We start from the raw sequence: 24,203 nt of genomic DNA on the forward strand, positions 1-24,203 counted from the left end.
GTGTCTTTCTTTCTTTATCCTATGACAACATTTACGATTTCTCGACTGTGTATAGTTACACGAACTTTCAAATAGCTAAGAATTTATAGTTAAATTATCCTCATATTAGTTCCGCTTTAACCATTTCCTGTGTTCACAGTTCTATTTTATTTTGATTCCAACTCATAATATTCCGGGTTAGAATTAGACCACATAGAACTGCTGCTTGACGTAGGAGGCGAGAAGTTTGCAATTGGATAGGGTCTTCAGGAAGTACTCATTATATCAATCATTCGTATGTCTGGTACACATTACATTAAGGAAATACAACATGCCGTCACAGATAATTCGTAATTATTAAGATTTACTCTTGTACAGGCGTGTAGGTACATCAGTTGCCTTGAAAGCATAAAGTATTTTCGTAAAACAGCGGGAAAGCATTTAAAAGAACAAATGTTTCAGATTAGAAAGGTAAATCAGTCATCTCCAGGTGCTTCTCGAGAGGATGTCTCCTTGACAAGTTCTTCTCGAATTTGTGCGACTACGGATTTCTTTTTCATATATGGCCTCAAAATGTGACCGGATTCTTCGTTGTACTTTCTGTATATGGCCTTCTCTGGTTTTGACAGACAGCATATCTCTCTCCGTTGTCGTATACAATCCCTTGTGAATTGTTTGTACATCTCGTTGGTGACTGTGTCGTCGGCAGAGTCAAGAAACAGACGGATGTCCAGCTCGAGTTCCTGCCACCCGGCGCCTGTCTTGTTGGCGAGCTCTTGCTTCTTCTCAAAGTTTTCTAGTAGGAACATGCTACCAACTTTGAAGGTGCAGGTCGCTACAGTGATTACTCCGATGATGATCTTAGATATTGCAGGGAGCAGTCCGTCTCCCACGGGAATGTACTGGGACAGATTCGCTGTAGCTACGCCCATAAGTAGGCTAGCTACAATGAGCGCCCAGAACGACAAGTTAGCGTACTTGTCTGACTGTTCGTACATCATATAAGACCCTATCATGCTGCGAATTCTTAGTTCGGATAACAAGACTTCACATTCTTCAATGACCTTGCTTTTTGCTTCAGTTAGAGGCTGAGGCTGGGCTTGAGGTTGGGGCTGAGGCTGAGATTTATGTTCCTCTTGATGCTGAAGTTCAAATTGAGTTTGAGGCTCGTGTTGAGGCTGGGTTTGAGAATGAGGTTGAGGCTCGTGTTGAGCCTGGGGTTGAGGCTGGGTTTCCGTTTGGGGTTGAGGCTGGGCTTGTGGTTGAGGTTGAAACTCGAGTTGAAGCTGGGTTTGAGGTTGAGGTTGAGGTTGAGCATAAGCTTGAGGCTGGGGTTGCGGTTGAGGTTCAGGTTGAAATTCGAGTTGAGGCTTGGTTTGACGCTGAGGTTGAGCCTGAGCATGAGGCTGGGGTTGCGGTTGAGATTGGGGCTTGGGTTGAGGTTTAAGCTCGTGTTGAGGCTGGGGTTCAGATTGAGGTTGAGGCTCGTGTTGAGCCTGTACTTGGGGCTGTGGTTGAGGTTGAGTTTCAGGCTGGGATTGAGGTTGAGGGTGCGTCTCGTCTGTCTCTTGAGGTTGACTTCTGGTTGTTGACATTTTGTTGGTGATAGTAAGTCACTGAAAAAATGGAAGATATTTAGAATATCAAAATTACGTGTCATTCAACTAACCTCCCCAATTTATTGTATCTTCAACATTGTATTCATGTTCTGTATTCGTATCCATCTCCTGCACTTAAAGAGGACCACAATTCTAAATATCGATTTTGTAATGTGTAATGTGTATGTGCTACGTGTATACCTAAGACATCGTCTCTGCGTAATTACAGCAATAGTTAACTTCTATATTGATATGCACAATGCAATTTAAGTTCACAATAACCTTAGGGGCGGTCGGGTAGCCTAGTGGTTAAAGCGTTCGCTCGTCACGCCGAAGACCCGGGTTCGATTCCCGATAAGGGTACAATGTGTGAAGCCCATATCTGGTGTCCCCCGCCGTGATATTGCTAGAATATTGCTAAAAGCGGCGTAAAGCCATACTCACTCACACACTCACAATAACCTTAAGTGAGTTCTCAGTCATGACCCTTTAAGGACGTTGCCTATCTATGCGTAAAACTTTTTATTTCCTGGGTATGCATTTTCAGGGTATTTATGTCAATGTGGTGAGGTGAGGTGAAATGGGGTTTAATGTCGCGTTCAAGATGATTTCACTTATAAAGTGACGTGCGTGCGTGCCTGCGTGCGTGTGTGTGTGTGTCTGCTTGTACTAGTCCGCTGTTTTAATATGAACATCCCACCCAGACACGAATCCGAGCCGACCAGTCCTTGTTTTAACCCCTTAATGCCGAGCACCTGGCAGGGTAACAAGAAGTATAATCTTTTAACGTCTTTTGATATGACGAGGCCGGGGATCGAACCACCGACCTTCCGCTCTACGATTAGGCCACGGAGGCGGTCATTATGGATGTCGATGTTTCGTTGAGTAACAGTAAACGCTATCAATCTAACTGTAGTTTGCATAACGTCATTTCCTCATTCGGGAGGAGATACCTAAGGCCAAGTCCTTTGGTATGCCATTACATCTTATCACAAATTAGCCCCGATTATGTTCAAGGCTTATTTGCATCATACCCCTGCTCGTGGGTTTCACATTAGTTGTAAACGTAGACGATGAGCATCCCTTCGGACTTTCCTCCCTCTGTAATTCTACACGCCGTGATACAACTGAAATACCGTTCAAACCGGCTTTAAACCAAACTCACTCACTCACTCAACCTTTCAAACACTGGCTTACCTGTCGTGGGTTTCGCTCTCAGACGGCTGAAGTAAGTCTTATTAAAAGCATAGGCGTTACAATCGTCTTAGCACTAAGGTCGCTTCATTGGGGGCAAACCTAGACTAGCCCATCTGCAGACAACTAGTGATATAGCATTGCCGACTGAGGAGTCACATTGCACAACGTTACTCACGTATAACTCCTGGCTGTCGCTCCGGTCTTGGATGTCCTGTCGTGTGCATGTAATGTACAGTTCTTCAGCTTGTTATATCAGTCACGTGGTAGACTACTACAAATATGAAGTACAGATATGACACCCATTAAGTTTATCAGTCGTATCAACCATTGACATTTGACTAATCTGTTTGTTTTCCTTCTGTAGGGCGTGTGTGTTTCCCTGTGTTATCCATTTTCCTTATAAAGGTTTCATATTTACATTAATGACCCGTAAGTCCTTGTTTAGTCTCTCTTACAGACTCTGATACAAATATATATACAGCTCATGCAAGTCTATAATGTTTGGCAAGTCTAGATTACTGCAGTATAAGAATCTGCATCAGTATCTGACAATGAAGACAGTCTCTGGGCTCCTTTTTATTATATTTTATTAAGATAATTGAACAACTGGCTTTTTCTGTACGATATATTTATTTCAGAGACTAGATGTAAGTCCTGTCCTTGTTATCAGGAGATATTTTTCCTTAGTCAATTATTTTCAAATGTTCTATATCATGATGCTTTCACGCTTATATGTTAATTTGTGTTGTCCTAATAACTGCGTGGAGATACTGAGGGTAGAATATTTACCCACCACCCGTTTTCTGTTGCAAGGACATAAATGGGGATGGATTTGTCACAATGGCTAGTGAGAATTACAACTGATCGCCAAGAATGACCAACACAGCTTTGACCTTTAAAATGACGTGCCGCTTACCTGATACTCATTTATCCAGAGATGTGTGTATGAATGTGCTATGTGTTTTCCGAAGCAGAGGTTAAGGTCCCCAGCACCCATGCTCGTCACCTCGTAGGATTTCCGTGGCAAATGTGAACCAAGTACTGCTTGATTGTCTCTGCGAAGGGTTTCCGTGGCAAAACAGGCCGCAGTACCGCATGCTTGTCTCCTTGTGAAAATAGGTTCCCAGTACCGCATTCTTGTCTCCTCGTGGGATTCCGTGCCCAAATAGGTCCCCATTACCGCATGCTTGTCTCCTCGTGGGATTCCGTGCCTAAATAGGTTTCCAGTACCGCATTCTTGTCTCCTCATAGGATTCCGTGCCTAAATAGGTTCCCAGTACCGCATGCTTGTCTACTCGTGAGATTCCGTGCCCAAATAGGTCCCCAGCACCGCATGCTTGTCTCCTCGTGGATTCCGTGCCTAAATAGATTTCCAGTACTGCATGCTTGTCTCTTGATTGGATTCCGTGCCTAAATAGGATCCCAGTACCGCATGCTTGTCTCCTAATGGGATTCGGTGCCTAAATAGGTTTCCAGTACCGCATGCTTGTCTCCTCGTGGGATTCGGTGCCTAAATAGGTTTCCAGTACCGCATTCTTGTCTCCTCGTGGGATTCCGTGCCTATATAGGTTCCCAGGACCGCATTCTTGTTATCTCGTGGGATTCCGTGCCTAAATAGGTTCCCAGTACCGCATGCTTGTCTCTTGATTGGATTCGTGCCTAAATATGTTCCTAGTACTGCATGCTTGTCTCCTCTTGGGATTCCGTGCCTAAAAGGGTTCCCAGTACCGCATGCTTGTCTCCTCTTGGGGTTCCGTGCCTAAATAGGTTCCCAGTACCGCAAGCTTGCATAAAGCACAACTCCTGTTGTTTCTCCCTATAAAACATTTGTAATTCGGAGTTATAATAACCAGACGTTTTCTAATATGAAGGCATATGTTTTGTTATATAACTAAATTTCAATCCCAAACAAATAACTTAACCTTCATAAAACTCAGGAGGTCTAAGCCTAATTGAACACCAGTACACCTAAAAGTTTCAAGGAAAATAAAAAGACTTCTGAGGTGAGATGGTGAGGTGAAATGGAGGTTAACGCTGCGTTCAAGATAAGTGCACGTATTTAGCGACGTGCATCCACGTGTATTTGTGACCCGGGGTAAAATTTAGCTACTCGTGCTTGCTGTAGATATGCAACTATACTTTTCGTAAGAGGCGACTAACGGGATCTGGTAGTCAGGCTCGCTGACTTAGTTGATGTATGTCATCGTATCCCAATTGTGTGGATTGATGCTCATGATGGATTATCCGGTCCAGACTCGATTATTTTTCCGACCGCCGGAATATTGCTGAGTGCGGCGTTAGACAACAATCAAACGAAACGTTGTTGTTGTTGTTGTTTGTTTTTGTGTGTGTGTGTGTGTGTTTTGTGTGTGTGTTTTGTGTGTGTGTGTGTGTGTGTGTGTGTGTGCGTGCGTGCGCGCGCGCGCGTGCGTGTGTGTGTGTGTGTGTGTGAATTTCATAGTGGTAGCCCACTGAGACGCAGTACACTCCGAGCCGTCCAGTCCTAGTTTTAACCCCTTAATGCCGAGCTCCAGGCAGGGTAACAAAAAGTACCACCTTTTGACGTCTTTTGGTTTGACCATCCGCTCTCCGGGCATTAACTCGACAATGCACTTACTGAAGCGAGGCACAATCTTCCCTTGGCAGCGTTGGCAACCATTATTGAGAGCATTAGTCCACTGTGCCAAATACGCGATACTGAGAGCTTTTTTGGACAATATAAAATATATTATGTGTAAAATTCATTATCTGCATCAAGTGTAGTGTATCTTCATTGTACCACACAATGGAAGGACGACATAAAACAACGGAAATGAAATATAAGCTGGAAAATATATCATATATACATAAGGTATTCGAGCTTGATTTGTTTTTCTGTCAAGTCGTGTCCCACGCCCGACAATGACCCCGGCTTTATTGGTGTTGACAATGCAGAACATATCGAAATACAACTTTACACATGCTAATACCATTCAACAGATTCATAATAGCGGATATTGCGAAACTTTTTTATGTTGTGTTGTGGCAACACCAACCAATTCAAACACCGTAGTTGTATATCTCACATGATGACATACCTTTCCGCACGTCTGTGTTTGTGCGTGCTTAGATAATGTACCTGTTTTTATGGGAGATCAAATGTCCGCACATTGTTTCCTTTAGGTGTTTGAACATGACCAGGAACATTCAATGGCTGTGGGTTCACAGTTGTGCATGCTTGTCTATCTCTGGAAGGCCATGGCTAAATATGTCCCCAGTACTGCATGCATGTCTACCTGTTGAAGCAAGTGGCAAAATATGTCACCAATAGTGCATGCTTGTCTCCCTGTCCGAGTCAGGAGCAAAATATGTCCCCAGTACTGCATGCTTGTTTCCCTGTCCGAGTCAGGAGCAAAATATGTCACCAGTACTGCATGCTTGTCTCCCTGTAGAAGTAAGTGGCAAAACATGTCCCCAGTACTGCAGGCTTGTCTCCCTGTATAAATAAATGGCAAAATATGTCCCCAGTACTGCATGCTCGTATCACTTTGGGAGGCCGTGGCAAATTATGTCCCAAGTAGTGCATGCTTGTAGAGTCATTTGTGGTTACGCGGACGTCATAGAAACCTGCGAAGATCCGGGGTAGAATAGGTCTTCAGCAACCTATGCTTGCCGTAAAAGGCGACTATGCTTGTCGCATGAGGCGACTAACGGGATCGGGTGGTCAGGCTCGCTGACTTGGTTGATGCATGTCATCTGGTCCAGACTCGATTATTTACAGACCGCTGTCATATAGCTGGAATATTGCTGAGTGCGGCGTTAAACAACAAACAAACAAACAAACAAGCAAACCATAGAACCTCAAGTGCCATATGCATCTTTGACACAATTTTAAGATACAAGACCATACAGTCTCACTCCAAAATGGCGAAAAATGTCTTTCCAATTCTTTGATATGAGACGGAGTTCTTTCACATAAAAGATTAGGCAACTCCCAAATTTACATGATGTGTATTCAACTGAGAAAAAAGGATTATCTTTGAAATAAATGAAATAGTATCTACATTTGGGAAACAAGGCGATGGAATATTGCTATTTAATTGATTTTATTTCCAAGCATATTAAATAACTACAAGTATACTAGTATTATAAAGCAAATAAATATTAAGATAAGCACTACGCACAAAATATATTCAATAATGCATGATGTTGTGTAGACAAATTGCAAAACTTATGTTCGATCCATTTCCATCTTATAAATGGTTAACCTTGAAGTGTGGAGTTCAGAATCAGAAAGCGACAGCAAGCTTTTTTCAGGACGTACATCAATAATAAATAACCAACACCATGTTTGCATACTAAATGAAAATACATAATCTATATGATCTATCTAAATGATCTAAATAACATTGTTGGTGGAATCAACGCTCACTTTAACAATGGTTGAATTATATTACATGTTTGAAAAGTAACATTAAACGTTATAAAGCATTTGTGATCGATACAACAATGAAAATGTCAGGTTTATAATAAAAGATAACTACATACATAAAAGCGACAAAACCATTTCCATATTCATAAGAAATCTTTGCATAGTCCAGTGTGTGATTCTGACTATATCATGAATATTGTTTTTATTGTTTTTACTTTTTTATGCCAATTGTGTGAGTGGCGGATGCTACCACTACAGCAGGATATGTTAACCCTTTTGAGCGAACACTGGGTGATTGAGTGTTATTTTATGCCACTGTTATCATTTTCCTGCATAAGAAAAAAGGATGACACCAGAATTGGTCTTTACATGTTGTACTTAGTTGATAATCGAACCTGGGCTTTCAGCTTTAACCACTCGACTACTAGGCTATCTATGTGACCCCGGCGTCTACCATTACGTCATCCAATAGAACGGTACATTGTTTCACTTACATTTTTAATGCAAATTATGTGAGTGGCGGATGATATCGGTAGAGCATGAAATGCTTACCTTTTTCACGAACACATGGTGTCATTGATTTTCAATGATTTATTCACATAATTTATTCGCCCCTATTTTGCCTTTTGTGCTCAAAGAAATCTGCGGATAATCGAGACTGATTATTCCCTCGCTTTGACTTTTATAGTTTATTAATCACTATGAAATTGTGCTGAGACTAGGTGAACATATTTTTCCCCACCGATTGCACTCGTCACAAATACATGCACATGCAAGTCAATTGTTTATCGGATAAACAAAACAATACATGGAACGTATGGTACAAGTCAATATAGTGAATTGCATCAGACATCCTTGTGGTCACTGATGCATCATGTTTTGAAATATCTTCCGACGTATGACGCTTAGAAAGAGAAAGAGCATGTTCTATTATACCTCAAAAAGGTGTGAAATGTAGACACCAAAGGCCGTAACTGATTGAATATTGCACGGCATAAAGGGAATGTTAAATATTGGAAAGTTGAAGCCACAAACCCACCCCCCACCCCTTACCCCCCACCCCCACCCCCACCCCCACCCCCCCCCACCCCCCACCCCCCCACCCCCCACAAAAATGTGGCACGTTAAATAGATAAATCAGTCATCTCCAGATTCTGCGGAGAAGGATTTCTCCTTTTCAAGTTCAGCTCGAGTACGTGCGAAGAAATCTCTCTTGTACTTATATCGCGCCACAATGGCACTGGGAAAATGTTCAGTGGATTTAGACATGTAGATGCTCAGACTCTTCTCTGCTATTGCCATACACTTTAACTTTGTCTGTTGTTCTATACAGTCCTTTGTGAATTTTTCGTACTTATCTCTGTTGTCTGTGTCCTCAGTAGTAGCAAGGAAGTGAAGGATGTTCAACTCTAATTCCTGCCATCCGGCGCCTGCCTTGTTGAAGAGCTTCTGCTTCTTCTCAAACTTCTTATGAAGAAGCATGCTGCCAGCTTTGAAGGTGCCGCTTGTGGCAGTGATAAATCCCATGGTTATCTTAGTTATATCAGTGATCCATCCGTCCCCTACAGGGATGTACTGGCATAAGCCTACTGCAACCACGCCCATTATTCCACTAGCTGCTATGAGCATCCAGTGCGCCCAGTAATCGTATGAGACTGCCTGGTAGTACATGATATCAGACCCTATCATGCTGCGAATTCTTATATCCATTAACAACTCTCTACATGCTTCAATGACTTGATCCTGGTGTACTGGTTGAGGCTGAGGCTGAGGCTGAGGCTGAGCATCAGCTGCCCTTTGAGCTTTACCTCTGGTGGTTGGCATTTCGTTGGAGATAGGAAGTCTCTGTAAAGGAAATTTAAAATATCAAATTTAATTGTAACTCCCCTCAACAACTTTCAACGTCAGTGAGAAAGTAAATCTTCATCTTTGCATTCAAGTACTGTGTTATGTATATATATCCCATTATTTCACTAAAATATAACTTTTTTTTACACTGTCTAAAGTTGTAAGATGTAATTTGTGCCTTGTGTTTACCTCTGTATAATGAAGGTAACTGCTTGATTGATATACAGTGAAACCTCATTAATCCAGAACCCCTTTATTCGGAAACCGCGGTTACTGCTGGGAGCGTTTAAAAGGAACATTACTACATACCCCAAATTCATTAATCCGGAAATGTGTAAATGGATTAATTTTAAACGATTTCACCGGGAAGGTAACATCCGGATTAACATGGTTTCATTGTATATCATAAAGTTTGATTGCACAGAAAAGCTGATTGGGTTATAAATTACTTTGCTAGGACTCCTAATTGGCTAATTGCACATCACATAAATCACTGTATGGTCCATACAGGTCATCCTCATTTAGAGGAAATATTACTGAGTGCAGTGTTGAGCATGTTAACCAAGAAGAAAACATGGATGTAACAAGTTAATAGGTATATATAACATTATAACATAATCGATAACATGGTCAACGCCGGGTGCTTTGGATAATCAGTGTTCTTTAACACTTTAACTTTCATGTCACACAATATATGCGCAAACACAGATCGAAATAGCAAGAGGACAACATATTGATGTCCATGAAACATGAAGTCATCATGACAGTGTCCACACATGTCCTCTCTCAACGTCATCTCAGAGTGAAAGGGGCATGGGGCATTTGTCAGTTCAAGTCAGTATCAGCTATGACCACCATCAGCACTGACAGCGGCGGTACTATTCCTGTTTAGCACGGTTGCCGGACAAAAATGCAGTGACATTTAATCGTAAGCACAAGGATAATTTCAGCGATCAACTTTTAGGTCCTACTTGGCACTACGGTTACCAGAGAGTTCTACATACAAGTGAGTGGGTGAGTATGGTTATACGCCGCATTTAGCTATATTCCAGCAATATCACGGCAGGGGACACCAGAAATGGGTTTCACACATTGAACCCATGTTGAGAATCGCACCCGGGTTTTTTTGCGGGACAGAAATGGGCTTCACACATTGTACCTATGTTGGCAATCGAACCCGGGTCTTCGGCGTGACGAGCGAACACTTTAACCACTAGGCTACCCGACCGCCCTCTACATACAAATGCAGTTAAGTTTTGGATATCTAATCACAGGTACAATGACCATCTTATCGTTCAGCGTTTAATTCTTTCAGGATATACAAACCTATCACACTAAGACGCGGCGACACGGTAGCTTTATCGACGCATTTGAAACGTTTAAACCCGTGGGGATTCCGGGTTAGAATTGGTCCCCAGCAACCTATGTTTGTCGAAACAGGCGACATAAAAGAACGCGTCGTCAGGGCTTGATGACTTGGTAGATAACACATCGTGTCATCGTACCCCGTGCATGGGACAACCCGTTTCAACATGCATTGAATTCTTGTATAATCCGATGTAACTTGATATAGCATTTAGTGTTAAATCATGTGAAAATACTATTTAACTCTGTCAATGCCGAACTAAATATATGCTACTGAATAACTTCTTTACTGAATAATATCATTACCACTATATATATTATTTGATTGTCAACCAATCTAAACCTGATTATTCTTTCGGGGTATGTTGGTGTGGGTTGGCGATGTAGATGAGGAGACGTAATTAAACGATTGACTCAAGGAAATGTATACCTCCATCCCCTACCAAAGACCATGATCAACTGCGATATTGGGAATAAACTCGACATTCACAAATGAATTTGTCATTTCGCAATGAAGTTGTTAGACGTCCTCAGTATTTATATGCACATGTCATTGATAACTTGTTCACAGGTCACTGCAAGTGTCTTGTTTGATCAAGGTTACACCATTTAAGTCCTCAGTAAAGTCTTCAAAAGTTGTTGTTTTTTTATGATAGACATGTGGAGGACATTTCCAAAATTTACGTTTCAGTGACAAAAATGATGTCCGCTGTCCGTGTTTTTTTTTTAAGGTGAACAATTGACTTGCCTTTGCGTGTGTTTGTGACTGGTGCCACTGATAGGGCAGGATACGCCCACCTTTTTCACAAACACCTGGTATCATCACTATTTGATAGTGATTCATAACACATACTCATGATATAGTCAGAATTGTACAATCAATCTCTATTGTATATGGAAAAGGTTTTGTCGCCGATTATGATGAAGTAAACAAACCTTATATGATCATGGAGACTCATTAATCCTTATTTGAGTTCACTCACTAATTATATCCACTGTGTGAGCTATTGACATGCCCCTGTGCTTAAACACAATAACCTTTAATACCTTGCAGTGTGGTTGCAAAGTGAGTGAGTGAGTGAGTGAGTGAGTGAGTGAGTGAGTGAGTATGGTTTTACGCTGCTTTTAGCAATATTCCAGCAATATCACGGCGGGGGACACCAGAAAAAGGCTTCACACATTGTACCCATGTCGGGAATCGAACCCGGGTCTTCGGCGTGACGAGCGAACGCTTTAACCACTAGGCAACCCGACTGCCCCTGCAAAGTGAGGTTACTATATATATGTAACATATTTCAATAACAAGATACGATAACACGGTCTTCATTTGGACGGTAATGTCCTTATTAACAGGGTCCTGAGATCTAGATTTTAGTTCTTATCTAATCAAGTTATCATCATGATAAATCAGTGTCACTGTTGCCGTTTTCCTGGAGATATTTGTGAATTCCCGTTCATAATTTCAGGATTTGATTTGTAAAAGTGTCTCGGATGAAATGAATTTAGGTCCTAGTTTGAGCTCCAATGCTTGTTGTTAGACTAAAAGTTGATCGGGTGGTCACAATGGCTATTCACTGGGAGAATATTAACTGAATGGATGCAGAACGTCTGACTGATTCAACTCTGACGTGTGACCAACCTGTGGATCGGATGGCCGTAGGTTGAAATCAGAGTTTCGCCCCGATTATGTATCTAGGTTTGCCCCTACGAGTAAAATGTTTTGTTCTGAAGGTTCTCTATTCGGGTTGTCTGTCATGAGCTATTCCTGTTTGTCACCAAAGCATTGACCCACGATTACCAGATAGTTTTACATACAGTGCACGTTGCTGAATGCGGAGTTAAACAAAACACAGAAACAAACAATCACACACACAATGATAAACACACACATACCCTACACTGACAGAAATACACACAGACACACATGGACACACATCGACAGACACACACATGCACACAGACAGACACACACACATACACAGAGACACTGACAGCCACACACAGCCACACACACATACACACTGACAGAATCACACAGATACACACACAAACACCGACACACACACATACACACTGACAGAATCACACTCACATAAACATTGACAGACACACTCACACACATACATACTGACAGACACACGCAGACACTCTGACAGACACACTCACACACACAGAGACGGACAGTGACAGACACACACAGACACTCTGACAGACGCACTCACACACACACACAGACGGACACTGACAGACGCACTCACACACTGACAGACACACACAGACACTCTGACAGACAAACTCACACACTGACAGACACACACAGACACTCTGACAGACACACTCGCACACACAGACGGACACTGACAGACAGACTCACACACATAAACAGACACTGAATTTGTTATGGTTTAAATCGTAGTTTAGTTGCCTCAAATATAATATAAAATCATGTACTTTGATATAAACACGTTTTGTAGCTGACTTACCTGCAAGTTTGGGCTACAAAGCTTCTGCTTCGGTAAATTTGTCTGGAGTGCACTGGTGTGCAGATTACATCATTATACCATGTTGCGACATGACATGATCTGTTTATGATATACGTTCAGTCTTGTCTTAAAGTCACCATATGTTGGGGGTTGGGGGAGTAGGGGTGGGTGTGCGGGGGGGGGGGGGGGGGAGGGGGGAGAGTTGGTGACAATGCTTTAATTGACAATTGGGACACGTTAAATCTACCTAACACTAACTCCCGCGACAGCCTTTATTGATTTTGTTTCAACGGTTTGACGTGTACTCATTGTATTGTAAGTTTTGCTGTTGAGAACTGTTCTTTTGCACATGTAAATGCATACATATGTTGACACCTCAAACAGTACGTAGTCGCTCCGAAGACGGTGCTTCTGGGTTAAAGATGTTTCACAGAATAAAAAGACACACTCCCATAAAATGAGGTGAAATGGGGTTTAACGACGCGTCCAAGATTATTGCATTTATATAGCGTCGAGCATACACGTGTCGGTGCCTGCTTGTAATAGTCCGGACGATTTTATAGTGCTATCCTACTGAGAAGTCATGTTGCAGTTTATCATGAATAAACTCTGACCTGTTACTTACCTGTGTATCGGTTGGTCACAATGGCTGTTGATGATAGGATATTAGCAAAATAGATGAACACCGTAGAGGATCAACTCTGACGTGTTACTTAGATGTGTATCGGTTGGTGACAATGACTGTTGATGATAGGATATTAGCAAAATGGTTGAACAACGGAGGAGATCAACTCTGACGTGTTACTTACCTGTTTATCGGTTGGTCACAATGACAGTTGATGATAGGATATCAGCAACATGGATGAACAACGGAGGAGATCAACTCTGACGTGTTACTTACCCGTGTATCAGTTGGTTACAATGACTGTTGATGATAGGATAAAAATATAAGAAAAAGGAGCAAAGAGACTCTCTTCATTTTCAGACTTGCAAAATATCATAGGCTTGCATAGGCTGTATTGGATATATTTTTTCAGGAGCAAACAAATACTAGCTGCAGAAAAAGAAACGCATTGACTATTCCTATATCACAACAAGGTCTATCCTCTGGCTGTGTCATACCCAAAGACGTTGAAAGATGGTACTTGTTGTTTCCCTGTCTGGCGCTCGGCATTAAGGGGCTAAAACAAGGACTGGTCGGCTCGGAGTCAGTATACTGTGTCTGAGTGGGGTATTCATGTTAAACTGCGGCATGGTATCTCAGTGAGCTAGCACTATAAACGGCATCAATCCGGACTAGTACAATCATCCACACACACACACATACACGTGCATGCACGTCGCTATTTAAGTGCAATAATCTTTGACACGACGTTAAACCCCATTTCACCTCACCTCATGTATATCGAAATTCGAAATTGTGAAGTTGTTAAAGTGTTGTTTGATAAGTAAATATAACTCCATGGTTGTTTCGTGCTGTTATGGGAGTCACTACAAACACGTTGGCATTATATGTGAGTCACTCAGTATGGCCCTATAGCGCTGGAGCAATATTTCAGCCATGTCATGGCGAAGGACACCAGAAATGGGTTGGCATAATATGTAAAAGTATTGTTCTTTGAATAAACCAAAGAGCAACGTGTCGAAAGCATCTATCTCATGGTTATCTTAGGCATTGTTAGCTCACCAGGTACGACAAGGGGGATCAGTGATAATTGTATTATATCCAGCAAGCACCGCAACACAACTAGTGTCGTTAAAGAAAACAGAAGATAAGATTATTGTTTAACAACGACCGATACTACAGCATGTCAGATTTAAATTATCAGATATTAACTATCTATCTAAATAAGAGTTGGGGGCACGGGTGGCCCAGTCGTCTAAGACGCCGCGATTCGCTGTGCAGAGTTGCGTCCCTTGGGTACGCCAGAAACCTATGATTGCGGGTTCGAATCCCGGTTCGCCCCGATTATATTTCTAGGTTTGTCAGCACCATACCCGTGCTCGTGGGTTTCACCGAAGTGGTAAACGTCTGAGACCGGCATCACTTCGGGCTTTCCTCCCACATCAAGCTGACACGCCGCGATATAACTGGAATATTGTTAAAAGCGGCGTTAAACCCAACTCACTCACTCACTCCTTTGGTCAAAAGTTTGTTCCCCCTCTAATGAGTGTGTCACGCGTTGTCACCCGTGTAACGTTGTGCCCATGCGTGTAAAGGGAATGAACTTCTAGCCAGTAGTGATGTACGTCGTTCATCGATCGTCGAATACATGACCATAAACAGAACATGACAATAGAGACTTATAGGACAACAAGCACAATACAAACGACCCATTTCTTCATTTGGTTTGGTTTTGATTCTTGCTCTGCTTACACTTCACGTTTTCGTCCACCTCGAGTCTTTGTGCAATGTTCGCAATGACAGATTGCTTTTTGCGATACTTCTCTATCAGTATTTCGGGATCATCATGATAGTTGTCATAAGTATCTCCCTCTGGTTGGACTTAGAGCATACATTATCCCGCTGCTGTATACATTTACTTGTAAACTTTCTAATATCTTCGTCCGTGGCTGTGTCGATATAGTTCAGAAATTAACGAATGTCCAACTCCAGTTTTTGCCAAACTGTTGCTGTCTTGTTATAGAGTTTCTCTTTCTTTTCAAAGTATTCAAGAAGAAAGATTCTGCCAGTTTTAAAGGTAGCTGAAAATCCAGAGACCAATCCTATGACCATCTTAGAGACAGAAGCCAAATCTTTATTATCACCCACGGGGAGATACTGACATAGATTAGCAGCAGCCACACCCATGACAATGCTAGCTACAATCAGTGTCCAAAATGCATAGCTTCCGTAATTTGTTGACCGTTCGAACATCATGTAAGAGGCCATTAAACTGCGAATTCTCAATTCTTCTAACATCTTCACATTCCTTTGTCTTGCGTCTTGAGCCATTCAGTTATGTGAAAAGGGTCAACACGCATGAAGAAGAAAATGCAGTGTATTATCATTCAATTAAACAATGTCTTGATCGTACAAACCAAATGGGATTTGAAACCGAGAACAGTATGAATATTTGAAAGAGTGAGATTTTTCCGCTGCTTTGAACAGATATTCATTTATGACATGGCGCGCTAACGTATGGTGCGAGCAAGGGTATGGTGCAAATAAACTCGCTGTCTCTGTGTTACAGGCTGGTCACAGTGAATACGGTAAATGAGGTAGAAGGAAACACACCTAAACAGTCTCTGTGGGGGTGGCGATGTAGATCCATGTGAGTGGGGAAGACCGACTCAAGGAATGTGTACCGACACGCGAAATGCGTTAATCAGGAGGGACGCGGATTGATCATACATACATGTATGCTTCCGTGTAGCACACAGATCATACGCATTATACATTCGGAAAACTTGTTAAGTAGTTAATAATAAATGTAACAACAATAAGACGAACACAATTATTTATTTATTATTTATCGATTATTGAACACGTATTGATAAACAAGCTGACGGTCGTCACTGCTGTCAAAATAAAACCTGGACTCAACCGCGAAGAGGCTCAGCCTCTTGTCCAGTAGCATGCCAGACGTGCAGTTGGATGAAGTGTGATGTTTCCAAAGTTCCAGAGGGGCGGGGATTGAGGATGTGCAGTGGTGAGTAACGCCTCTCCCTCACTTCCTTCTAACACACAAATCACTTACACATACGGAAAACGTAAACACGTAGGTTCTATTACATTTACACGCGTAACAACACTATAAGTGGCTCATTTGTTGGTTCATGTGTAAAGGTAGGATATTTTGACCCAGTTCCTTGCGCAAATAATCAAATACCCTGCCCAGTTACTAATTGTAGACTACTGTTTGGGGGCTTTTGCAATCACTGAACATGAAGTGCCAAATAAGAAATGCACCCTCTTTAAAAAAGCTGTGTCGGCCCTTGCTATTAACCTGTGCAGTCCTGACTTTCAGTTTTTACATATTTATGTTTTTTTAATTTGGAATAAAAATTTGTCATATAGAGCCACAGTTCCTTTTTAATAGAGTGAATGAGTGAGTGAGTGAGTGAGTGAGTGAGTGAGTGAGTGAGTGTTGACTTACATCACAATGAACAGTTTTGCTTTGTCACGATCCAACCACCCCTGCTCTTAGTTCAATAGCTCATATTTACCAATTATAATGGACATGGTTTAATTAATGTGGAGTCTCTTCGTGATAGAATTGTATTGTGCACTTCTGTACACATTTATTTGTCTGATGATTCTCATGTGAAGCGTGTCAAGACTCATGATAAAAACAAGGCATTCCCACGTTTTCTTAAACGAGCCAAGGATGTGGGACGCAATATCAATGTCAGTGTTAATTATGTTGATGGTTCTGTACTGCTGGACGGTACAGAAATGAGTGTCAACCAAGCGAAGTGCCATATCAAATCGGCCAAGACTCAATTTTTTCAGGGACAGGCTATTTGAACGACCACTGCATCGCGTTTATGTGTTGTGTGTTGAGAGGATCAGCAACCCTGCAGAGTCCTTCGCTTGGATAAAGTCGCCTGGCCCGAAAAGTGAAACAAAAGGCTTTCTGTTTGCTGCTCAAGACCCGTCACTTCACACACGAATCTTTCAATGTGGGATTTTGCATCAAAATGTAAATATGAAATGTAGATTATGTATGGTGGCCCATAAAGGACATGGAATCTGTTTTTCAATATTTTGATATTTCACTTACTTTCATCGGAACCTTTTGCAAATTAACACAATTTGTCATACAAATATGTGATAAATCATGTGTAAAAACAACCGAAAACATGGAAAATCTACTTTCAAGGAGCTATTGAATGTTGAAATGTGAAGCGAATATGTCAAAAACTAAAATGAAAGTACAGAAAACTATGTCCACTGCGGTGTTAATATGTCCACCGCGGTTTAATATTATCACCGTGTTGGAAATAGTGCCGCAACCCCGCTATGCAAAGCGGCGTTAAACCCAAGTTACTCACTCACTCATTACTCTTGTGTACGGTTCCGTTTTGTTTAACTGGGTTTGTGTTTAGATTTGAAGTATGTTTAGAAGAATGTGACTACATCATGCAACCGTATTATCCTTTTGGAAAATAATTGCAAACTACAGACAAACCTATTGATTGCCTATGCATCCAAAAACAAAGAACATATACGAGTGTATAATCTCTGCCGGAAGTTAAGAAAAACTGTTAAAACAATAAACCATGCAGTGCCGTAAGCCGTTTGAAACGGAATGAATCCTCACACATTACACACAGTGAACTACTTGAAACAATACTGTGCTCAACTATGCACAGCAAGCGCCATACATGTGATTATGAAGACAACTAATTACAGATTTCTAGTATCAAACTCGTTGTTTTACATGTGTTGTCTATTGAACAAAGTCATAATTTATAGAAACTTGGTATAATCATGTTGAACAATAAGTTGCAATAACAGTGTGAAGGGAGAACGACTGAGTGCGCGATACATATGCACTCACTCTCAGTGATGCAGCTTGAAAAAGAAACGATGTACAACATTGCAAGGTCAGTGCGTGATAAAGCTCGATACTACGCCTATAGCTGAAGGAGGTAATCGCTCAACAACACATAGGCCGGTTAACTTTAACGAAAGGCGGTATATTTCCCCTAAACAATTTTAGCTCTTTAATTTTACATTACGAAACACAGAATGTGACAGGCGACTGGTTAAAACATGTCCAGATTAACTAGATCTCATTTCATTTCAAAACTTTCGTCAAAACCAAACTAACTCTTCTGATAATAATAATAATAATAATAATAATAATAATAATAATAATAATAATATTATTATTATTATTTTTAAAAAAAGATGCATGCAGCAATGCCGGGCTCCAAGTAACTCTGTGCACAAACGTCCATGTTCGAATCCTCATCGGGCTTGCTTGTGCTAACGCTATGAAATGTAAGCACCGGTTGTGGACATCGCCGTTACGACATTTGCATGTGCCGGGGTGTCCAAGGGTGTTCTATACCCATCTTCGACCTCGAATCCTCATGTTAGAATCATTAAAGGGTTTGCTTGTACCAACTCCGTCAAATTCCGTACTGCTACGAAATTGGCTACCTTTCAATAGTTCTGTGGAGAACCTTACAAGATATGATCTTTAAAGTAAAATGTCGGTGAAGAAAATGATCAAAATAAAAAATCCAATTTTTCCGCAACTCAAAAAGATATCCAAAATCGGCTAACAAGGTTTGATGTGTTATGTATGGAGACAATTCTCAGAAAGTTTGAAAGCATTTCATGCCGTGGACTCGGAGTTGTTTGAAGACACTATGAAAAATGTGAATCCAATATGGCTGCAAATCACGTGACCAATGACCAAAATCAAAGAACAAAACATGTCAAGCAACTCAAGCAAGGCTTGAAAGTAACCGAACAAACTGTTGCGGAGCAATAGGGCGAAAGATATCCTCAAAAAGTACTTGTTTTTCCGTTATCTACCCTTGGTCATTGGGCCTACGACCTTGGGATTTTGGCGGGCACTAGTATTCAGCGTCTACATACACAGAAATCGAACCAGTGGTTATTTTGCTAGGTCTGGTACAAAAAACTCGGCGGAATAATAGATAATACTTTATAAGGATAATAATAATAATAATAATAATAATAATAATAATAATAATAATAATAATGATAATAATAATAATAAATCGAACGATTACAAATAGGGCTATACAGCCTTTCAGCTTGGAGCCCTAATGATATATAATAATATGAAGAACATTTCCATAATAGAAGTATGAATCCAAGCACTATATAACAATATATTGTTATAATATAAATCAACGTACCACAATAGCAATAGAATAGAGAATGAATAGAGAACCACAACATCCTGTTTACATTCGAATTCCTAAATGAAATGTTGACGGTGGTAAGTATAATAAGGTCTTTTTAAGGATTGACGGTGTATTTTTTTCGGTTCATCGAGGTATGAATCGGAAAACCGATGTGCAAACTGTATGAATCCGAGACCAAGACTGACTGATCTACAGACAACTGTGATATAGCAGTAACATTGCCGACCGAGGAGTAACAGTGTTACTCACTTATAACTTCTGGATGTCAGCTCCACTCCTGGCTGTCCTGTCGTGTGTATATACTGACTGCTAAAACTATTTATTACCAATATAAATTATACCAAATAAGGTTATAATCAGACATATAATCAACAAATGACATTTGACCTGTGTTTTTCCCTTCTGTAGGACGTGTGTTTTCCGCGTATTCTGTTATTAATTTTCCTTATTTTATTATCAATTTTATTTTGTTAAACGCTTTCCTTATATCATATTACATTTTCCTATGTGACCAATAAATCCTTGTTATCAAGTGATATAATCTTTGCTATGCAACATTTTTACATGTTACCCGTTCATCATGTTTATTCAGAGATATTGAGGTATGTATTAATGCCCTGTGAACATTCCGTGGCGGATTATGTCCCCAGCACCGAGTTCGTCTCCTCGAAGCGATTTCTTTCGAAAATTAGGACCCAACCTCATGCTTGTCTCCTCGTAGGGATTTCCTGACAAACTTGGTTCCCAGCACAGCATGCATGTCTGCTCGTCAAGATTCCGTGACAAAATAGATCACCAGCACTGCATGCATGTCTCCTTATAGAGTTTGAATGACAAAACAGGACCCCACCTCAAGCTTGTCTCCGTGTACGGATTCTGTGCCAAATGGATTCCCAGCACATCATGCATGTCTGCTCGTAGAGATTCCCGGACAAAATAGGACCCCCACCTCATGCGTGTCTCCTCGAAGGGATTCCGTTACAAAATAGGACCCCCACCTCATGCGTGTCTCCTCGTAGATATTCCCGGACAAAATAGGACCCCACCTCATGTTTGTCTCCCTGTACGGATTCTGTGGCAAAATAGGATCCCACCTCATGCTTGTCTCCTTGTATGGATTCCGTGGTAAAATAGGTTCCCAGCACTGCATGCATGTCTCCTCGAAGGGATTCCGTTACAAAATAGGACCTCACATCATTCTTATATCCCCATGGGGATTCCCTTTCAATAATAGGTCCTAGCATCGTATGCTTTTCACCTCGTAGGGATTGCGTGAGAAAATAGGACCCCACCTAATGCTCGTTTCCGCATAGGAATTCCATGGCAAAATAGGGCCCCAGCGCCGCATTCGTGTCTCTCGGATGGATACCGTGGCCAAATATGTTCCCAGTACCGCATTCTTGTATCCAGTGTGATTCCGTGGCAGAAAAGGTCAACAGCACCACATTCTTGTCTCCAGGATGGAAATCGTGGCAAAATATGTCCTCAGCATGTTTGTATCGTGTGGGATTCCGTGACGTCAGTCTCTGTGGTTTGGTGGATTGAGCTTCTGCGGAGAGCGCAAGGTTGGATAATTTTACCTGACGCCAAATAAACCCCACTTTACCTCACCTCACCTACTATTTACTTGCCTAAATTGACGAGAACAAAGGACAGCCGCCCAATCAAATAAATCTGTGCTTATTTAGATATAGGAGCAGCAGTGGCGGAGGCTGTAGACTATTGAGGATGCTGGAAATGGTATTTGTCGTTTCCATTTTGTTTCGTTCCTTCGTTATTGACTCTAATAGTATTATATTATTGTAGACTATATCCGTGTGTGTGCACATAGCTCTATATCGTTAATACGTTATCCGTTAATAATGTATGGAAAACAAAGTGAGCACCGTTGACCCGGTTGTTTAAGTACATTGAAGGAGTCCCGTAACTAACAGGATCTGCTACTCGCGGGTTCGAACCCCAGATTTGCCTCAGTTGCTCAGAGGAAGAGCAACAGCGGTTGTTTTGTTCGACTGCAGTATGTTGCTAAATGCCGTACGCTGAGCAACAGGTACAGTTTTTACTCTGCAAAAGCTGGAGAATTTCATTTTCAGAAAATCAATGGAACATTGTCTTTCGTTAAACCAAAGGAAGAAGCTTCTGCACAATATTTTCTGGAATAGATAATTGTTTGTCCCCACCTTCTTAAACCAGATGGCCGGTTTTTAACTACAAACGATTGAATCAAGTTCATCGTTGTCATTGAGAATTGATGGCGGTTATGAAAGAATACTGCATTAGTGAAACAGACATCAATATACGGAAATGGTCACAGCGATCTATAGCTTGTCAGCATTGTTATTACAGTATACAGGTGTGAGGCTTAGTGCCTGGTGGATTATGCCGGAGCTGAGCTCCTCTAACTAGGGTGTTAGTGAAATATGAATAAAGAAATAATAGACGACTTGGTAAAAGATCACAGTTTTATTATTTATCAGCTGTATATAGTCAACGAGCGACATCTAAAGTGGATGGACTCCAATTGTCACAAGCAAAGATCACTGACGAATAAACAATGAACGATGTGCAAATGCGTTAACTATGGACGCGAAAACCAGCTATCCCATAAGATGAATGAATGAATGAATGAATGAAATCTATATTTCCTCCAGAATAAAAATCCGATGATTTGCAATATCTCTGATATTCTCAGAGCCAATGAGTGAATGAATGAGTTGGGTTTAACGCCGCTTTTAACAGCATTCCAGTTATATCACAGCGTGTCAGCTTAATGTTGGAGGAAAGCTTGAAGTGATGCAGGTCTCAGACGTTTACCACTTCGGTGAAACCCAGAAACACCGGGATTCGAACCCACAATCATAGGTTTCTGTCGTGCCCAAGGGACGCAACCCGGGACCGTGAATCGAGGCGCCTCAGACGACTGGGCCACCCGTGCCCCTTTTTACCTCCGCCTAGAATGAATATCTGAATAGTATTTGAAACCACGTGCTCACAGGCACAGTAGCTAGTAGAGAGAGCCACTCGGTGCCATATTGTAGCTACGGTGGCCCATAAGGGACATGGAGTCTGTTTTTCAATATTTTGATATTTCACTTACCTTTATCATAACCTTTTGCAAATTAACACGATTTGTCATACAAATATGTGATAAATCATGCATAAAGAAGAAATTGAATCGCTGACATTTTCATTTTACTTTTTGACATTTTCGTTTTTGACATTTCAATTTTAGATTATGACATTTTCGCTTCACATTTCAGCGATTCAATAGCTACCCGAAGGTACATTTTCCATGTTTTCGGTTGTTTTTATACATGATTTATCACATATTTGTATGACAAATTGTGTTAATTTGCAAAAGGTTATAATAAAAGTAAGTGAAATATCAAAATATTGAAAAGCAGACTCCATGTCCCTTATGGACCACCGTATGGAGCACATACAACAAGGTGGAGATCACAACTATTCGATCCTAAAGAATTGAGTGAGCTTTCTGTGCGTCTTGCGTTTCGGCAACATCGCACTATCATAATTGTACATGTCAGTTCAGTGTTAAAATGACACCCCCCATATGTTACTCTATCTAATGTTCCATTAGGAACACTACCAAGACGAAAAGGGAAGGTATTATTTTGGGAATTCAATCTACTGAATATAACGATTTGGCTATTAGTGGCATTGTAAGTTAATCTCCAGTCATATACAAACTGTGTAACAGAGTTAAGAGCGATTTGCGGGTATTGCGCTGACTAATAGTCTCACCAGCGAGCATAACTGAAATGTAGTCCATATACAAATATACCACAGTCCTTTCCTCTTAGTTCATAAATCAGATCACTAATATAAACATAAAGAGTCACGAATAAAGTCCCCATAATTTATATGCTCATCTCATTGATTACTTGTTAGTAGGTCTCTGCAAGTGTCTTAATTAATGCATACTTAAATTTAATGGCTTACCTGTCCTGAGATACGCCCACAAAGCGACCTTAGACCTACGACTACCATAAGTATCAATCAAAGCATGGGAGCTACAATCGTCTGTCACTAAGATCGCTTTGTGAAGCGAGACCAAGACTGGCCGATCTACAGACAAATGTGAGAAAGCAGTAACATTGCCGACTGACGAGTCACATTATACAATGTTACTCACGTATAACTCCTGGTTGTCAGCTCCACTCCTGGCTGTCCTGTCGTGTGCATATACTAACTACTACGAACGTTTTATTACCAATATACATTATTCCAAATAATGTTATCAGACATATGATCAACCAATGACATTTGACTTTGCTCGTCACCTCGTAGGGATTGCGTGACTAAATAGGACCCAACCTCATGCTTGTCTCCGTGTACGGATTCCCTGACACAATAGGTCCCAAACACTGCAATCGTGTCTCCCAGTGGGATTCTGTGGCCTCCGACTCTGTGGTTTGGTGGATTGAGCGTCTGCGGAGAGCGCAAGGT

General features: G+C 41.2%; 2 protein-coding genes and 1 pseudogene across 2 annotated transcripts; all 3 read right to left on the reverse strand.

Moving 5' to 3' along the window:
* Positions 1 to 1,060: 1,060 nt before the first annotated feature.
* On the reverse strand, positions 1,061 to 23,939 carry LOC139453374 (circumsporozoite protein-like). The gene is made up of 4 exons (XM_071235054.1): positions 23,890 to 23,939; positions 1,527 to 1,595; positions 1,302 to 1,406; positions 1,061 to 1,229 (listed from the first exon to the last, which is right to left on the reverse strand). The coding sequence occupies exons 1-4, from the start codon at positions 23,937 to 23,939 to the stop codon at positions 1,061 to 1,063; spliced, it is 393 nt and encodes a 130-aa protein (XP_071091155.1).
* Positions 8,323 to 9,009, reverse strand: LOC139452074 (uncharacterized). Its single transcript, XM_071233386.1, has one exon. It carries the CDS (start codon positions 9,007 to 9,009, stop codon positions 8,323 to 8,325), a length of 687 nt encoding a protein of 228 aa, XP_071089487.1.
* On the reverse strand, positions 13,915 to 15,837 carry LOC139452900 (uncharacterized; annotated as a pseudogene).
* Positions 23,940 to 24,203: the final 264 nt, after the last annotated feature.

This window comes from Haliotis cracherodii, unplaced genomic scaffold (assembly GCF_022045235.1).
Source record: "Haliotis cracherodii isolate W230 unplaced genomic scaffold, xgHalCrac1.p SCAF_9, whole genome shotgun sequence".
Classification (NCBI taxonomy): Eukaryota; Metazoa; Mollusca; class Gastropoda; order Lepetellida; family Haliotidae; genus Haliotis; species Haliotis cracherodii.

Coding starts and splice junctions, on each gene's coding strand:
- LOC139453374 (XM_071235054.1), bottom strand. CDS start 23,939: ATGCACACGACAGGACAGCCAGGAGTGGAGCTGACAACCAGGAGTTAT. Junction 1,596..23,889: donor CTGACAACCAGGAGTTATAC/GTGAGTAACATT, acceptor CCATTTTTTCAG/TGACTTACTATCACCAACAA. Junction 1,407..1,526: donor AGACAGACGAGACGCACCCT/CAACCTCAATCC, acceptor CAACCCAAGCCC/CAATCTCAACCGCAACCCCA.
- LOC139452074 (XM_071233386.1), bottom strand. CDS start 9,009: ATGCCAACCACCAGAGGTAAAGCTCAAAGGGCAGCTGATGCTCAGCCT.